Genomic DNA, 18944 nt, shown 5'->3' with positions numbered 1-18944 from the left:
TCAGGGGATTAGGGGAGAAGGCAGGAACGGGGTACTGATTGGGGATGATCAGCCATGATCACATTGAATGGCGGTGCTGGCTCGAAGAGCCGAATGGCCTACTCCTGCACCTATGGTCTATTGTCTATTGTCTAAGAGAGGGGTAGTTTTGTGGGATAGTGAAAACCAAGGCACTCGCGTTCCCATGAGGCAGCAGCAGCTTTGTGATCCCACATGCTCACGGTTCTGAGGTCAAGGGGAATGTCAGGTTGAGAAGTTACCGGTGAGGATGAGCTGACGTGTTTATAGTGGACAGGGCATTGCAAAGTGTGGATGGACTGTGGCCTCCTGCACTTCCAATAGCAACGCCAACCCTGTAATACCAAGGCTCAGCAGCCCACCTAGAAGTAGCTTCCTTCTCCCCGCCACCCCCTATCAGTCTGAAGAAGGGTTTCGGCCCGAAACGTTGCCTATTTCCTTCGCTCCATAGATGCTGCTGCACCCGCTGAGTATCTCCAGCACTTTTGTGTACCTTCGATTTTCCAGCATCCGCAGTTCCTTCTTATAGTTAAAGCAACGGAGGGAGGTTGGAGCAATGATATTGTGTTAACTATTGGAATTAATATCACACTTCCTTGAAACGGGCGACATCTGCCACACAGCAAAATAAATAGCTGCACGGTGAAACAGCTGATTGGTGCAGGAGAAGTTATAGATATGCTGTCATCCAGGTTCATTCCCCTCATGTTTTATTTCTCTTAATTCTACTGATATTTGTACTACAGTCTCATTGTTTTAACTTTATTTATTTTGATGGATTAGTCACCCCAGGGATGGATCGTGGACCAACTCAAGACTGCAGCCCAGCTGCTGTGACAATCAGCCAAGTTTGCCTGAACTTCGGCAAGATGAACATTCTACACAACCTCAGCCTCACGTTGCCACAAGGCCACATGTACGTGTGTTATCATGCTACTTTAAATGTATTAACAGTCTGGTCTCAGTTGCTATGGTATGGTATAGTATGGCATGGTACTGTATGATATGGTTTAGTACAGTATGATATGGTATGGTATGGCATGGTATGGAAAGGTATGGTGTGGCATGGTATGGAAAGGTATGGTGTGGCATGGTATGGTATGGTATGGTATGGTATAGTATGGTATGGCACAGTATGGCATGGCATGGTATGGCATGGCATGGAATGGAATGGTATGGTATATGTAAAGGTTTCAGATGAAGGTAAGGCTCTGTTGTGACTAGCACAAAGAAGACACGTCCACCACCGAGTAAGAGTCAAGAGCCTGTTTTTTCTGCAATCACTGCTCAGTCATGAGGCTCAGGCATGAGTTTCACAAGTTTCCACTTTAGATTACACAATATATTTAGATTACACATATATATATATATATATATATACATATTACATATATTACATTACAAAGACATCACATCTCCCTTTTCACTTTACAGACATCACAGGCACCTGGCGTTTACATTATATACATATTACATATATTACATATCGTCCCAAGACATCACATCTCCCTCTTTACTTTAAAGACATTACATCTCCCTCTTCACTTTAAAGATCTTACAGTATATATGGCATGGTATGGCATGGTATGGCATGGTATGGCATGGTATAGCATGCTTTATTTGTCACATGTACAGTGAAATGCATATGTGTATACAGATGAGTACAAGTATCACTGTACATAAGCAGATCCATGTTAGATCAGCTTCAGATACAGTACAGATGTACAGAAGTAGTTCACTGAGACAGTCTACAGTCGCCAGTTTGGGGCCATTTCCAAGTCCCTGTTGTTGAAAGTGCAGGGTTCTTGACCTGACCGTGAAGGCCCGTTGTCATGGCGAAGTTGCAGGGTGGGCCTGGCCCAGCGTAGCCGTGGTGACCTCCGCCGCTGCTCCACCGCTGTAGTCCGCGTGCGGTCCACGTTGCCGGCCTCACGGAGCGGCGCCCGGTCCAGCCCAGCCCCAGGCTGCTCATCAGTTTATTAGCAACATGTTCCAGCTTCTGTCCCCAGGTAAAGGTCACACAGGTGACCTGCAGTGAGGATATCCCACACCAGGCGTATGACTGAATGATGCACGAGTAGGCTGCACATGTGAAGATCCAGGTGTTGATCAGTACAGGTGACAGAGGTTATGGGGAGAAGGCAGGAGAATGGGGTTAGGAGGGAGAGATAGATCAGCCATGATTGAATGGCAGAGTAGACTGGATGGGCCGAATGGCCTAATTCTGCTCCTATCACTGATGACCTTATGAACTTGTTTCAGACGGGCATCGAGGACATTGCAGCCGGCCCAAAGTGGTGGCCACCAAACTTCACTGAAGACCGACTGCAGCCACTAATCTATTGGATACTTCTTTGTTTTGTGCAATGAAACTCATTCCCCTGACCTAACCCCCTTCCCCTTCAATCTGGTCTCCCCTCTTGACATCCCTGCTTCCCTGCTTCCCTCTCACCCTCAACCACCTTCTTCTGCACCTCATCCCAATCTTCAATGCTCCTCAATCCTACCCGTTTCACCGGTCTCCTCACACTGTCCCCACCTCTTTCTCCATCTCATTGGAGATGTGACACTCCAGTGAGTCAGCTTTGCCAACCAGTCACCTCAGTTTCAGTTCATTTTAGTTTATTGTCACGTGTACCGAGGTACAGTGAAAAGCTTTTGTTGCGCGCTAACCAGTCAGCAGAAAGACAATACATGATTACAATCGAGCCGTCTACAGTGTACAGATACATGATAAGGAAAGAACATTTAGTGCAAGGTAAAGCCAGCAAAGTCCGATCAAGGATAGTCCGAGGGTCACCAATGAGGTAGATAGTAGTTCAGCACCGCTCTCTGGTTGTGGTAGGATGGTTCAGTTGCCTGATAACAGCTGGGAAGAAACTGTCCCTGAATCTGAACGTGAGCGTTCTCACACCTGTTGTGTGTTTTCACACCTGGGGTTCTCACACCTGTTGTGCGTTTTCACACCTGGTGTTGTGTTTTCACACGTGGGGTTGTGTTTTCACACCTGTTGTGCATTTTCACACCTGGGGTTGTGTTTTCATTACTGGTGTGTGTGTTCTCACGCCTGGTGTGTTTTCGCACCTGTTGAGTGTTCTTGCACCTGTTGTGCATTCTCACACCTGATGTACATTCTCACACCTGATGTGCATTCTCACACCCGTTGTGCATTCTCACACCTGTTGTGCATTCTCACACCTGTTGTGTGTTGTCGATAAGCTTCTCCCACACTGGTGCTGTCCATTGTACAGTGTGTGTCCCGTGTAACAAGGTTGGTCATTCCACTCTCTGTCCCGCGCAGATACGGACTGCTAGGACCGAGTGGCTGCGGTAAAACCACGCTCCTCCGCTGTGTTCTGGGCCGACTCCGCATCTCCAGTGGTCGCATCACCGTTCTGGGGAAGCCTCCCGCCTTTCCTGGCCATGGCGTTCCCGGCAGGATGGTGGGATACATGCCACAGGTACACAGCCCGTCCACCCATCCCATTCCATCACTCCCACCTTCCCTGCCATTCCATCCCTCCGATACCAGAAGGATGAGGGGCACCCTCATTGAAACTTACCGAAAAGTGAAAGACCTGTATAGAGTGGATGTGGAGAGGATGTTTCCACTAGTGGGAGAGTCTAGGACCAGAGGTCACAGCTTCAGAATTTAAGGGTGCTCCTTTAGAAAGGAGATGAGGAGGAATTTATTTAGTTGGAGGGTGGTGAATCTGTGGGATTCTTTGTAATGGCTGTCAATGGATACTTTTAACGCGGAGATTGCCACATTCCTGATTAGTGCGGGTGTCAGGGGTTATGGGGAGAAGGCAGGAGAATGGGGTTAGGAGGGAGAGATAGATCAGACACGATTAAATCGCGGAGTAGACTTGATGGGCTGAATGGCCTAATTCTGCTCCTATAACATATGAACCTCGTTGAGGAGGGAGTGTTGAGTCTTGTTTAGTTTAGAGATACAGTGCAGAAACAGGCCCTTCAGCCCACCGAGTCCGTGCCGACCAGCGATCGCCCGTTCACACACTAGTTTAGTTTAGAGATACAGTGCGGAAACAGGCCCTTCAGCCCACCGAGTCCGTGCCGACCAGCGATCCCCGCACACCGGTTCCACCCGACACACACGGGACAATTATCCCACAAATCTCGAGGCCTTTCACCATCCGGAGTGACTGCACCCGGAGTGACTACACGGATGTCACAGAGAGAGCAGACAACTTCCATACCGACTGCACCCACAGTCAGGATGTAACCCGGGTTCTCTGGCGCTGTGAGGCAGCAGCTCTACCTGCTGCGGTGCCACCGTGGATGGAACGGGGTTGTTTTCACAAGGAGCCACTCCTGCCTCCTCTCCACTGTCCGATGCTGCGATTCTGTGCAGTGACGCCTACATTGATTTCCATCACATGCATGTTTAATATGAAGACATCTTCTCTGTGATTTGTGACAGGAGCTGGCACTGTACCATGAGTTCAGCATCGCCGACACCTTGCATTACTTTGGCCGCATACACGGGCTGAAGAGGAAAGATATCCAGGCACGCCTCTCCTTCCTGGTCGATTTCCTCGACCTTCCTGACAAGCACATACTCATAAAGCACCTCAGGTACGCAGAATACTTTGTTGTGCCTCAAACGGATGTAATAATAATAATAATAATAATAATAATAATAATAATAATAATAATAAACTGTATTACGGACTCGAGGTCCAGACAAGGGGCAACATTACATAAAAATGCATTGCATATTTAAAAATACCATAGAATACATATATAATCTTAGTATATCATCATAAATTATATTGAAAAAAACACAATACATGAGTTAAAAATCCAGATTAAAAGAATATTCAACGTCCTACAACGAGACAACGATACCAGTGTCTCCACAGCTGGGATTCGTAGCGTGTAGTGCTAACCCTTATGTTTGACAAGATGTGAAACTTCAAGTAACCCTTGCATCCACTCTCTCTCCGTCCCTGCCCCCCACCCCATCATACCAGCCGTCTTGTTGAGTCTCATTGTCTGTAACTTGTTTTCACCTAGCACAGCCAACAATTCCTTCACCATCGTTACTTTTTTTGCATCTTTCGTGCAGTTGTTCTTTATCTCTCTACATCACCGTCTATATCTCTCGTTTCCCTCTCCCCTGACTCTCAGTCCGAAGAAGGGCCTTGACCCTTAGGAGCAAATAGGTCCTTCTGCAGTTGTACAGAGCCCTAGTGAGACCACACCTGGAGTATTGTGTGCAGTTTTGCTCTCCAAAGTTGAGGAAGGACATTCTTGCTATTGAGGGAGTGCAGAGAAGGTTCACAAGACCCTGTACCACTGCAGTAGAACCTCCCTGCTCCAATACTCAAATCCTTTTGCTATGAATGCTAACATACCATATCCCCACACTACCAGGTCTCTGTTCAACACCACTCCCAGGGCTCTATTGTGTACTGTACATCTTGCCTTGGTTTGTCTCACCAAAATGTAACATCTGATACACCCCCTGCTTATGCAATTATAAAACTCATTACCTGGAGAGTTATGTCAGCAAAGTTAACTTTAGCTTATTAATGTCACATGTACCCAGGTACAGAGACAAGGTTTTTTGTTGTTGCATGCTTTCCAGTCAACGGAAAGACAATAGATGATTACAATCACGCCATGTACAGATACAAAATAAAGGGAATAACATTCAGTGCAAGATAAGGTTCTACAAGTTCTACAACCTGCACGGTACGGTGGTGCAGCGGTAGAGTTGCTGCCTCACAGCGCCAGAGACCCGGGTTCAATCCTGACTACGGGTGCTGTCTGTGCGGAGTTTGTACGTTCTCCCTGTGATCGCATGGGTTTCCTCTGGGTGCTCCGGTTTCCTCCCACATCCCAAAGACGTGCAGGTTTGTAGGTTAATTGGCCTCTGTAAATTGCCCCTAGTGTGTGTAGGATAGTGTTAGTGAGCGGGTGATTGATGGTCATTGTGGACACAGTGGGCCGAAGGGCCTGTTTCCATGCTGTATCGACAAACTAAAATAAACAGCTGTACAGGAAGAGTGAGAGCAGACATTGTCCTGATGTTAGGCACAAAATGCTGGGGTAAAGGGTCTGTCCCACGTGGCTGTCATGTACGCGTCATACAGATGGCGTGCGAAGATTTTGTACATCACAAAATCCTGCGACGCTGCACGCAGCCGCGCGCCACTGCCTATGTCATCGCGCACCATGCGTGCGTAATGCGCACGTCACGTGCGTGTCACATCGCGAGCGTCGTGCGTCGTGACGCGTAATTGCGGCCACGTGGGACAGGCCCTTAACTCAGCGGGACAGGCAGCATCTCTGGAGAGAAGGTAATGGGAGATGTTTCGGGTCGAGACCCTTCTTCAGACCCAGTGCTGTGTGTGTGATGACGTGTGCTGGCGTGTGCTAGCGTGTGCTGGCTTGTGCTGACATGTGCTGACGTGTGTTGCAGCGGTGGGCAGAGGCGGCGTGTGTCTCTGGGGGCTGCTCTACTCCAGCAGCCTCCGCTCCTGCTCCTGGACGAGCCGACCGTCGGCGTGGACCCAGTGCTGCGGACCAGGTGTGTACACACAACACACACACACGTGTACACACAACGCACACACACGTGTACACACAACGCACACACAAATGTGTACATGCGTGCACATACAGCGCACACACACACACACATACACCCACCGCACACACGTGTACACCCACCGCACACACATGTGAATGTGTGTACACCCACCGGACACACACGTGTACACCCACCGCACGCACACATGTACGCGTGTACACCCACCGCGCACACACACACACGCATGTACACCCACCGCACACACACACACACGTGTATGTGTGTACATCCAACGCACACAGACACACACACACACGTGTATACCCACCGCACACACACGTGTACGCGTGTACATCTCTGCCCTCCACACTCCACACATGTACTCCCCCTAGTGTCACCCACGCTGATTTATCTGGGGCAAGGTGGCAAGATTACACTTGTATGGAATGTTCAGCGGCTGTGACATTGGTCTCTCCCCCACTGGTGGTTGTGTCTACAGCAACGCTAACATGCTACACTGCAACGCTAACATGCTACACTGCAACGCTAACATGCTACACTGCAACGCTAACATGCCTGCACATAAGGTCATAAGGCATAGGAGCAGAATTAGGCCATTTGGCCATCGAGTCTGCTCCATCATCCAATCATTGCCAATTGATTTTCCCCTCTCAACCCCACTCTCCTGCCTTCTCCCCATAATCCTTGCCACCGGTACTAATCAAACACCTATTCATCTCCGCTTAAAAAATATCCACTGACTTGGCCTCCACAGCAGTCTGCAGCAATGTGTTCCACAGATTCACCACCCTCTGGCTAAAGAAATTCCTTCTCATCTCCAACGGTATGTCCTTTTATTCTGAGGCGTGGAAACAGGCCCTTCAGCCCACTTGCCCACGCCAGCCAACATGCCCCAGCTACACTAGTCCCACCTGTCCGCGTTTGGCCCATATCCCTCTAAACCTGTCCTATCCATGTACCTGTCTAAATGTTTCTTAAACATTGCGATGGTACCTGCCTCAACTACCCACGCATACACATGTGTGGAAAAGATCGCCCTCAGATTTCTATGAAATCTTTCCCCCCTCCCTCACTTTAAACCTCTGTCGTCTGGTTCTTGACGTAGAGAGATGCAGGTGTTACAAGAGAGTTACAAGAACAGGAAATGCTGGAAGCACCTGGCAGGTGGGTTGTAGAAGGAGAAATGTTTCATGTTGATACGTTCATAAGGGATAGGAGTAGAATTAGGCCATTCGGCCCATCAAGCCTACTCCGCCATTCAATCATGGCTGATCTATCCCTCCCTCCTAACCCCATAATCCTGCCTTCTCCCCATAACCCCTGACACCCGTACTAATCAGGAATCTATCTATAGGTACACAAAAATGCTGGAGAAACTCAGCGGTTGCAGCAGCATCTATGGAGCGAAGGAAATAGGCAACGTTTCAGGCCGAAAGAAAGGTTTCGGCCCGAAACTTTGCCTATTTCCTTCGCTCCATAGATGCTGCTGCACCCGCTGAGTTTCTCCAGCACTTTTGTGTACCTTCGATTTTCCAGCATCTGCAGTTCCTTCTAAAACACAAGAATCTATCTATCTCCGCCTTAAAAATATCCACTGACTTGGCCTCCACAGCCTTCTGTGGCAAAGAATTCCACAGATTCACCACCCTTGGGTTTGGGACCTACCATCAGGCTGGGTCTGTGGGGAGTAGCATGGAGGTAGTGGGGCTGGAGACGATGTCAATGTTGGGGCGAAGTGCAGCAAAGATCGGATTTAACATCCGTGACCAGAGCCAATGTGGACGTGTGTGAATTAGAACTGTGATCAGCACAGCCTCCAGGACTCCTTCAGTCTTCACTGCTGCCTGTACATGTTCACAGAAACAATTTCACTTGTTGCTTTAAACGGCTCTGTGTTACTGGCTTCAGCCGCTCAGCTGGGCCTCCGTAACTTTGAGTCTCCCCCTTCATTGATATTCTTCCGTGAGCCCACGTCAGGTCGTGACTGACAACTCCCTGCAGCGGCAGAAACACACAGGAACGTCAGAGCTGAGAGGGGGGGGGGAGGAGGGGGGGGGGGGAGGGGGGGGGGAGGGGGGGGGGGGGAGGGGAGTGGGTTAGTGATGGGGGGGGTCCATTTACAGTGTATAGATACATGATAAGGGAATAACATTTAGTTCGCTAGAGGCCAAGTCAGTGGATAACTCGCTAGAATTTAGATGATTGAGGGGGGATCTTATAGAAACGTACAAAATTCTTAAGTGGTTGGACAGGCTAGATGCAGGAAGCTTGTTCCTGATGTTGGGGAAGTCCAGAATAAGGGGTCACAGTTTAAGGATAAGGGGGAAGTCGTTTAGGACCGAGATGAGAGAAAAAAAAATTCACACATAGAGTGGTGAATCTCTGGAACTCTCTGCCACAGAAAGTAGTTGAGGCCACAGTTCATTGGCTATATTTAAGAGGGAGTTAGATGTGGCCCTTGTGGCTAAAGGGATCAGGGGGTATGGAGAGAAGGCAGGTACAGGATACTGAGTTGGATGATCAGCCATGATCATATTGAATGGCGGTGCAGGCTCGAAGGGCCGAATGGCCTCTACTGCACCTATTGTCTATGTTTCTATGTTTCTAGTGCAAGGTAAAGCCAGCAAAGTCTGATCAAGGATAGTCTGAGAGTCACCTCAGATAGTAGTTGAGCGCTGGGCTTTAGTTGCGGTACGATGGTTCAGTTGCTTGATAACAGCTGGGTGATCTTTGTGTGAGTGAGGTTGTAGTCACTGGTCTGTGCCCATACTGAGAGGATGCAGAGGCTGAGGAAGCTCTTGGTGTGGGAGATGCCTTGTCTAACACATAGGCACCTCATCACACATTGTCCTGCAGTGCAGGAGAAGATTAGAGGCAGTGACGTCAAAGCTGGGTCGTTCTCCGGGAGAAATTGAAAAAGCAAAAGCTCAGAATTTACTGTCGAAACCAAGAACTGCAATAGACAATAGACAATAGGTGCAGGAGTGGGCCATTTGGCCCTTCGAGCCAACAGACCAACAGAAGCTGGTTTATACCAAAGATAGATACAAAGTGATCAATACAAGGGAATCTTATTGAAACATATAAGATTGTTAAGGGTTTGGACACGCTAGAGGAAGGAAACATGTTCCCAATGTTGGGGGAGTCCAGAACCAGGGGCCACAGAGTAACAAAACAGTTTAAGAATAAGGGGTAAGTCATTTAGAACGGATACGAGGAAACACTTTTTCTCACAGAGAGTGGCGAGTCTGTGGAATTCTGTGCCTCAGAGGGCGGTGGAGGCCGGTTCTCTGGATGCTTTCAAGAGAGAGCTAGATAGGGGTCTTAAAGATAGCGGAGTCAGGGGATATGGGGAGAAGGCAGGAACGGGGTACTGATTGGGGATGATCAGCCATGATCACATTGAATGGCGGTGCTGGCTCGAAGGGCCGAATGGCCTACTCCTGCACCTATTGTCTATTGTCTATTGTCTAAAGTGCTGGAGTAACTCAACAGTTAGGCAGCGTCGCTGGGGAAAAGGGAATAGGTGATGGTTCAGGTTGGATAGAGTGGATGTGGAGAGGATGTTTCCCCTGGTGGGACCAGAGGCCGTAGTCTCAGAATTAAAGGACGTTATTTAGGGAGGAGATGACGAGAAATTTCCTTAGTCGGAGGGTGGTGAATCTGTGGAATTCATTGCCACAGACGGCTGTGGAGGCCAAGTCAGTGGATATTTTTTAAGGCGGAGATGAATAGATTCTTGATTAGTACAGTTGTCAGAGGTTATGGGGAGAAGGCAGGAGAATGGGGTTGAGAGGGAGAGATAGATCAGCCGTGATTGAATAGCGGAGTAGATGGGCCGAATAGTCTAATTGTGTTTCTATCACTTATGAACATGAACCCTTCTTCAGCATTTTGTCCGCTCCACTGCGAACGTTGTTCAAGGTATGCCTACTTTGAAGAAGTTCTCCTCTTCTCTCCGAAAGCAGTCTGAAGAAGGGTTCCGACCCAAATGTCACCTATCCTTGTTCTCCACAGATGCTGCCTGACCCGCTGAGTTCCCTAAATATTCCCTAAATGTAGCCAATGACTACCCTCTGACTAAGGAACCAGGAAATACAGATGCTGAAATCTTTCGCAAAAAATACAAAGTGCTGGAGTCTCTAGAAGGGTCCCATCACAAAACATTGCTTGTCCATGTTCTCCACAGATGCTGCCTGACCCGCTGAGTTACTCCAGCACTCTGTGAAACGTCACCTATCCATGTTCTCCACAGATGCTGCCTGACCCGCTGAGTTACTCCAGCACTCTGTGAAACGTCACCTATCCATGTTCTCCACAGATGCTGCCTGACCCGCTGAGTTACTCCAGCACTCTGTGAAACGTCACCTATCCATGTTCTCCACAGATGCTGCCTGACCCGCTGAGTTACTCCAGCACTCTGTGAAACGTCACCTATCCATGTTCTCCACAGATGCTGCCTGACCCGCTGAGTTACTCCAGCACTCTGTGAAACGTCACCTATCCATGTTCTCCACAGATGCTGCCTGACCCGCTGAGTTACTCCAGCACTCTGTGAAACGTCACCTATCCATGTTCTCCACAGATGCTGCCTGACCCGCTGAGTTACTCCAGCACTCTGTGAAACGTCACCTATCCATGTTCTCCACAGATGCTGCCTGACCCGCTGAGTTACTCCAGCACTCTGTGAAACGTCACCTATCCATGTTCTCCACAGATGCTGCCTGACCCGCTGAGTTACTCCAGCACTCTGTGTTAGGGATAAATGCAACATGTTGTTTCCTGACAGCTTAGCGGTTCTTTATTAACAATGAATAGATCAAGACATGAAACGAGCCTTTGTGTCAGACTATTAATTAATGTATTTCTGGGCATGTTTTTAACCCTTTCTCTCTGCTTTCTGCAGGATTTGGCAACACTTGGTGGACATAGTGAAAGGACAAGGGACCTCAGTGATCGTAACCACACATTACATAGAAGAAGCCCGACAGGCCCACCTGGTAGGTCTCAGCTTTTACTCAAAAATGTGTTTGGAATTAGAAACATAGAAACATAGAAACATAGAAAATAGGTGCAGGAGTAGGCCATTCGGCCCTTCGAGCCTGCACCGCCATTCAATATGATCATGGCTGATCATCCAACTCAGTATCCTGTACCTGCCTTCTCTCCATGATACCTGCCTCATCCCTTTAGCCACAAGGGCCACATCTAACTCCCTCTTAAATATAGCCAATGAACTGTGGCCTCAACTACCTTCTGTGGCAGAGAATTCCACAGATTCACCACTCTCTGTGTGAAAAATGTTTTTCACATCTCGGTGCTAAAAGACTTCCCCCTTATCCTTAAACTGTGACCCTTTGTTCTGGACTTCCCCAACATCGGGAACAATCTTCCTGCATCTAGCCTGTTACATCGATATTGGTCTTATTTATAAGCCTCGGCATGGTGGCGCAGCGGTAGAGTTGCTGCCTCACAGCGCCAGAGACCCGGGTTCCATCCTGACTACAGGTGCTGTCTGTACGGAGTTTGTACGTTCTCTCCGTGACCTGCGTGGGTTTTCCCCGGGTGCTCCAGTTTCCTCCCACACTCCAAAGACGTGCAGGTTTGTAGGTTAATTGGCTTCGGTGTAAATGTTAACTGTCCCTAGTGTGTGTAGGATAGTGTTAATGTGCGTGGATCGCTGGTCGGCACGGACTCGGTGGGCCGAAGGGCCTGTTTCCACCCTGTATCTCTAAACTAAACTAAAGGAGCTTTGTGGATAGCATTGAGGTGGAATCAGCCGAAGATCCTGTATAAGCTGTGGAAGCAGTGTGAAAGCTGTATCTCCAAACTAAACTATCAGCTTTTGCAAGCATCGTAAACAGTGTGAGTGAGTAGGATTCAACTACACAATCGGATGAATATAAGTGCAATGCTAAGGCCATTGATTCAACACAGAATGTCACCTGGTCCACAGATGTTGGTTGGTGAAGTTGTATGTATGTTGGTGAACATCTGTACCTTGGTGAAGTTGTGTGGAATCTACACACCATGTATCAAGTCACAAGTCAGGTCACATTTATTTCTATAGCACATTTAAAAAACAACTCTCGTTGGCCAAAGTGCTTTACATGTGTTATAAGAATAGTATAAACAAACAAACGACATACATATATACATATAGCCCTCGCTCAGTGGACGTCAGGAAAGGCTTGGGAGTATAGATAAGTCTTTAGTCTTGACTTAAAGGAGTCGATGGAGGGGGCAGTTCTGATGGGAATGGGGATGCTGTTCCACAGTCTAGGAGCTGCAACCGCAAAGGCACGGTCGGTCACCCCTGAGCTTATGCCTAGACCGCGGGATATTCAGCAGCCCCAAGTCGGCCGATCTGAGGGACCTGGAGGTGGAGTGGTGGGTGAGAAGACTTTTAATGTAGGAGGGGGCAAGCCCATTGAGGGCATTGTAGACATAGAGGAGGGTCTTGAAATGTACACAGAACCGCACAGGGAGCCAGTGGAGAGGCTGTATTGCTTTTGTTTCAGAACTTTCTACAAGCAGGGGGCAGCACAGTGGCACAGCTGGTCGAACTGCTGCCTGACAGCGCCTGAGACCCAGGTTTGATCCTGGCTGTCTGTGTGGAGTTTGCACGTTCTCCCTGTTACCATGTGGGTTTCCTCCAGGTGCTCCGGTTTCCACCCACATACCAAAGACGTGCAGGTTTGTCGGTTTATTGGCCTTTGTAAAGCATGGAAACAGGCCCTTCGGCCCACCGAGTCCGTCCGCACCGACTAGCCATCCCCGCACACTAACACTATCCCACATACACTAGGGACAATTTACATTTACACCAAGCCAATTAACCTACAAACCTGCACGTCTTTGGAGTGTGGGAGGATCATATAGGAATGCAGGTTTACAAAAAAGACACAAAATGATGCAGTAACTCAGCATGTCAGGCAGCATCTCTGAAGAACATGGATAGGAGACATTTTCAGTCTGAAGAAGGGTTGCGACCTGAAAAGTCACCTGAAACGCTTTCAAGAGAGAGTTAGATTTAGCTCTTAGGGCTAAAGGAATCAAGGGATATGGGGAATCAACATGAACGGGATACTGATTTTGGATGATCAGCCATGATCATATTGAATGGCAGTACTGGCTCGAAGGGTTGAATGGCCTACTCCTGCACCTATTTTTCTATGTTTCACCACGGGTGCTGCCTGACCTGCTGAGTTACTCCAGCATTTTGTGTCCTTTTTAAATAATCATACAGGACTGTGTGGATTACCGTACAAGGTCCAATCAGATCTTCCTGGGACCATGGGCTGATGTTAGTGGGCATCCCTGGTCTGTAACCAAGAAAATGTTGGTCAGTGCAGAAATAGAGGAAGAGATTTGCAAATACTTGGAGGATTCACAGAGACTAAGGCACGACATGAAATTGAAATGCAACGCGTGTGCCTTCCTTCACAACAGGTGATGTTTCTGTGTCTAAAGACTGATGGAGATGCCAGCAATAAATGGCAGAGGCTGGAAACATCACATCACTCTGCTCCTTCCCTGGCACACGCCGGCACTCTGTCACATCCCCCTTGGATTCCAGGGGAGCATCAATATCTCCAGCAGCTACTTACTGTGTCAGGTTCAATCTCGCCTTCAGGATGAAGTAGGAGCAGAGTGTACAGGGGCACTCAATCATTCATGATCCACGCTACGATGGAGGGGGCACTGGGACCAACCTGTCATGCCTCCAATTGTGACTTGCTATTGAGGGAGTGCAGTGTAGGTTAATTCCCGGGACTGTCATATGCTGAGAGAATGGAGCGGCTGGGCTTGTACACTCTGGAGTTTAGAAGGATGAGAGAGGATCTCATTGAAACATATAAGATTGTTAAGGGTTTGGACACGCTAGAGGCAGGAAACATGTTCCTGATGTTTGGGGGAGTCCAGAACCAGGGGCCACAGAGTAACAATAAGGAGTAACCCATTTAGAACGGAGACGAGGAAACACTTTTTCTCACAGAGATTGGTGAGTCGGTGGAATTCTCTGCCTCAGAGGGCGGTGGAGGCAGGTTCTCTGGATGCTTTCAAGAGAGAGCTAGATGGGGCTCTTAAAAATAGCGGAGTCAGGTGATAAGGGGAGAAGGCAGGAACGGGGTACTGATTGGGGATGATCAGCCATGATCACATTGAATGGCGGTGCTGGCTCGAAGGGCCGAATGGCCTACTCCTGCACCTATTGTCTAGTGTCATGTTCACGCAACAAACTCGAGCATGTTTCTTGTATGTGGACCACACTCAAAGAAAATTCTGCTCAGATGAAGAGGAGGCATTAGCTATTGTCTTTGGCATTATGATAGTCACAGAGATTTACAGCGTGGAAACAGGCCCCTTCAGCCCAACCTGCCCACACCAGCCAACATAGACACATAGAAACACAGCCCCTCTAACCCCCCCCCCCTGTGTGTGTGGGGGGTGGTTAAAGTGTGTGTGACGCTGTAGGCTCCCCACCCCCCAACGGGTCCCGCTTGGTCTAATTGAGTATAGAAACAAGGAACTGCAGATGCTGGTCTATACCAGCACTAGACACAGAGTGCTGGAGTAACTCAGCGGGTCAGGCAGCATCTGTGGAGAACATGGATAGGTGACGTTTCACAGAGTGCTGGAGTAACTCAGCGGGTCAGGCAGCATCTGTGGAGAACATGGATAGGTGACGTTTCCTTCCCTTCACCACCAGGGCACTACCCTACCCGCGGTCATTTGAGGCTGGGCTGATCGGTCCTGGTCATTTATCACATCCAGATCTTCACCCCACCCTCTACTTTCAGACTGAAGGGTCCCGACCCAAAACGTCACCTATCCATGTTCTCCACAGATGCTGCCCGACCCGCTGAGTTACTCCAGCACTCTGTGAAACGTCACCTATCCATGTTCTCCACAGATGCTGCCTGACCCGCTGAGTTACTCCAGCACTCTGTGAAACGTCACCTATCCATGTTCCCCACAGATGCTGCCTGACCCGCTGAGTTACTCCAGCACTCTGTGAAACGTCACCTATCCATGTTCTCCACAGATGCTGCCTGACCCGCTGAGTTACTCCAGCACAAAGTCACGCACAGGCATCCTCCATGAGAGGACAGTCATACTCGTTTCGAGTCTGGTCACAGTGTTGATTACTAATCAACGCATATGTTAAAGTATTAATCGCATTTGTATTATCAACTCTCTGAGGTGCACACTGTTTATAGAGTCTGGAGGAGCCATACAGATCCATGCATTAGAATCTCGGGTCTTGTTGCCTTAACACAGCGCACAATAATCAGAGAACCCAGACGGTAGTCGGTGTGTGTTAAGGGCCTGTCCCACCAGCATGCGACTGCAAGTGGCTAGCGTGACCTAACGTGGTCGCTTGAGCCGTACGGCCTCGCGGTGCCGGTCCCACTTCGATCGCCGGAGCCGTATGGAGTTGTGCGGGGCTGGTCCCGACATCGCACGGGGCTCAGAAAAACTGACCGTGTTCAAAAATTCCGCGCAGCAACGGCCTGTCGGCCCGCAGCCGCATTGAGGCCGTACGCAGCGTCTTGACGGCGTACGCCTAGCGCGTGGCATTGCGCGATGACGTCACCGCCCGGCGTGACATTGCGTGATGACGTCACCGCCCGACGCCGTGCGACGTCCAAATTCAGTCGGCCCGCCTTCTGCCCAGCTGGTTGGTGAGTATGATGTCTGGACCAGCCCTGCACAACTCCAGACGGCTCCGCGGTTGTAAGTGGGACCGGCCCCGCGAGGACGTACGTCTCAAGCCACCATGTTTGGTCGCGCTAGAAGCTGGTGGGACAGGCCCTTTAGGTACTGTGAAACCCCTTCCTTGATCCCAGCCTACTGCTGGACTGTCCTGCACTGGTTCTCCTTGCTCCACTCAACGTCTTCCTTGATTTGACAACTACATTCAGTTAAAAACATTTCAGTTCATTCTTTAATCCAAAGTATTTTTTTCTCTTCCTTATTCAGGTTGGATTAATGAGAAATGGTAAACTCCTTGTAGAAGCACCACCTGATTATTTAATAAGATTCTACAGCATGTCAGTGAGTACTGATGACATTTCTGAATCTGCCGCCAGTGAATTGTACACAACTAATATATCATACGGCACTGACTTTCTTTATCTGACGATTATTTCAGTCATTGGAGACCGTATTCCTGAAGTTGTGTAAAATCTCAGATCAGTCGACAACTGACTCTGGTGTTTTCCAAAAGAATAAACACAGATTCAGGGTGAAAAACGTGCAGGAGACGCAGCCGATTCTCAACGGGGACATCGATCACAACAAGTTGAAAGGTGAGATGTGAAACTAGCTGGTGGCCTTCCTCGTTTTCACTCTGACCTTCCTCAGTGAAGTGACTGACATTGGCTGCTTAAATCCCCAGATACAAACCCTCGATACAAACCCTCAATACAAACCCTCGATACAAACCCTCGATACAAACCCTCGATACAAACCCTCGATACAAACCCTCGATACAAACCCTCGATACAAACCCTCGATACAAACGCTCGATACAAACCCTCGATACAAACGCTCGATACAAACCCTCGATACAAACCCTCGATACAAACCCTCGATACAATCCCTCGATACAAACCCTCGATACAAACCCAGATACAAACCCTCGATACAAACCCTCGATACAAACCCTCGATACAAACCCTCGATACAAACCCTCGATACAAACCCTCGATACAAACCCAGATACAAACCCTCGATACAATCCCTCGATACAATCCCTCGATACAAACCACAAGCATTTTACAAGCCCTAGTGGCAACTGAGAGCCATTGCAATAACCAGCATGGACAGTGGGGCCGAAGGGTCCGTTTCCATGCTGTATGACTCTATGAATGTAGTACATAGCCCAGAATGGAATGTGTGTCAAGTCACAATGGCCGTGCATGAAGCCTGGAGCCGGATCTGTTTTTATCTTTTCACCTGCAGTGGACTGGAAGTTGTGGATGAGAAGCCTGATCCCTAAATGGAGAAACATTGCAGCTTTGGTGATTAAAACCTTCACTAGGATCAGAAGGATGCCTGGGTACGTGACGAGGGTTGCAACCGGGTGATTTATCCGGCTCGCCATTAATAAACGCGGTTCAGACACACACCAGAATGTCTGTCTACACTTAAAGTTCCAACGTCACAAAGATCATTCTAAACACCCCACACGCTGGTGGCTCATTCAATGAGGGGGACTCATACAGTGTATCCATGTTTAACAGACACGTAGACAGATACATGGACAGGAAGGGTTAGAGGGACATGGGCCAAACGCGGCCAAATGGGATTCACTTACATGGAGCATCTTGGCCAGCATGGACGAGTTGGGCTGAAGGGCCTCTTTCCTTTTGTGTGACCATGCAGATGAAATTCAGTAGCAATGTGCAGAGTCGCGCAATTTGGTAATAAGAATAAAGGCGTAGATTATTTTCTAAATGGGGAGAGAATCCAGAAATCGAAGGTACAAAGGGACTTGGGAGTGCTGATGCAGGATTCCCATAAAGTACATTTGCAAGGCAAATTGGTAGTAAGGAAGGCAAAATCAATGCTAGCATTTATTTCAGGAAGACTGGAATACAAAAACAGGGATGTAATGCTGAGGCTCTATAAGGTGCTGGTCAGGCCACATGTGGAATATTGTGAGCAATTTTGGGCCCCATATCTGAGGAAGGATGTGTTGGCTCTGGAGAGGGTCCAGAGGAGGTTTACAAGAATGATTCCGGGTATGAGGGGGTTAACCTATGATGAGCGTTTGACAGCACTGGGCCTGTACTCGCTGGAGTTTAGAAGGTTGAGGGGGGACCTCATTGAAACTTACAGAATAATGAAAGGCCTGGATAGAGTGGATGTGGAGAGGATGTTTCCACTAGTGGGAGAGTCTAGGACCAGAGGTCACAGCCTCAGAACTAAAGAGCGTTCTTTTAGAAAGGAGGTGAGGAGGAACTTCTTTAATCAGAGGGAGGTGAAACTGTGGAACTCATTGCCACAGAGGGCTGTGGAGGCCAAGTCAATGGATATTTTTAAGGCAGATATAGGCAAATTCTTGATTAGAACGGGTTTCAAGGGTTATGGGGAGAAGGCAGGAAAATGGGATTTGTCGGCAGAGATCAGCCATGATTGAGTGGCGGAGTGGACTAGATGGGCCGAATGGCCTAATTCTACTCCTATAACTGCTGAATGTGTGACTGACTATTTTGGATGTAATTGTGTGAATCCCAACAAGCAGCTGGAAGGTAATGTTGTACTATCACTCATAGACTCATACAGTGTGGAAACAGGCCCTTCAGCCCAACTTGCCCATGTCGACCAACAT

The 18944-nt window shown here is 48.7% G+C and overlaps 1 protein-coding gene across 1 annotated transcript in view; it reads left to right on the top strand.

The window, feature by feature from the left end:
* The first annotated feature begins 807 nt into the window (after positions 1 to 807).
* LOC116976536 (ABC transporter G family member 20-like) overlaps positions 808 to 18944 on the top strand; it is a 63646-nt gene continuing 45509 nt past the window's right edge. The window contains exons 1-8 of the mRNA XM_033026426.1: positions 808 to 934; positions 3320 to 3479; positions 4463 to 4617; positions 6470 to 6577; positions 11508 to 11601; positions 16589 to 16663; positions 16761 to 16917; positions 17573 to 17669. Of these exons, the coding sequence (XP_032882317.1) occupies positions 813 to 934; positions 3320 to 3479; positions 4463 to 4617; positions 6470 to 6577; positions 11508 to 11601; positions 16589 to 16663; positions 16761 to 16917; positions 17573 to 17669 (968 nt within the window). The 5' untranslated portion in view covers positions 808 to 812. The remainder of the gene's footprint in view (positions 935 to 3319; positions 3480 to 4462; positions 4618 to 6469; positions 6578 to 11507; positions 11602 to 16588; positions 16664 to 16760; positions 16918 to 17572; positions 17670 to 18944) is intronic.

Source organism: Amblyraja radiata, chromosome 8 (assembly GCF_010909765.2).
Source record: "Amblyraja radiata isolate CabotCenter1 chromosome 8, sAmbRad1.1.pri, whole genome shotgun sequence".
NCBI classification, from domain to species: Eukaryota; Metazoa; Chordata; class Chondrichthyes; order Rajiformes; family Rajidae; genus Amblyraja; species Amblyraja radiata.
Note: the sequence above shows the minus strand (reverse complement) of the source record. Positions and strands in the feature narration are given on the sequence as shown.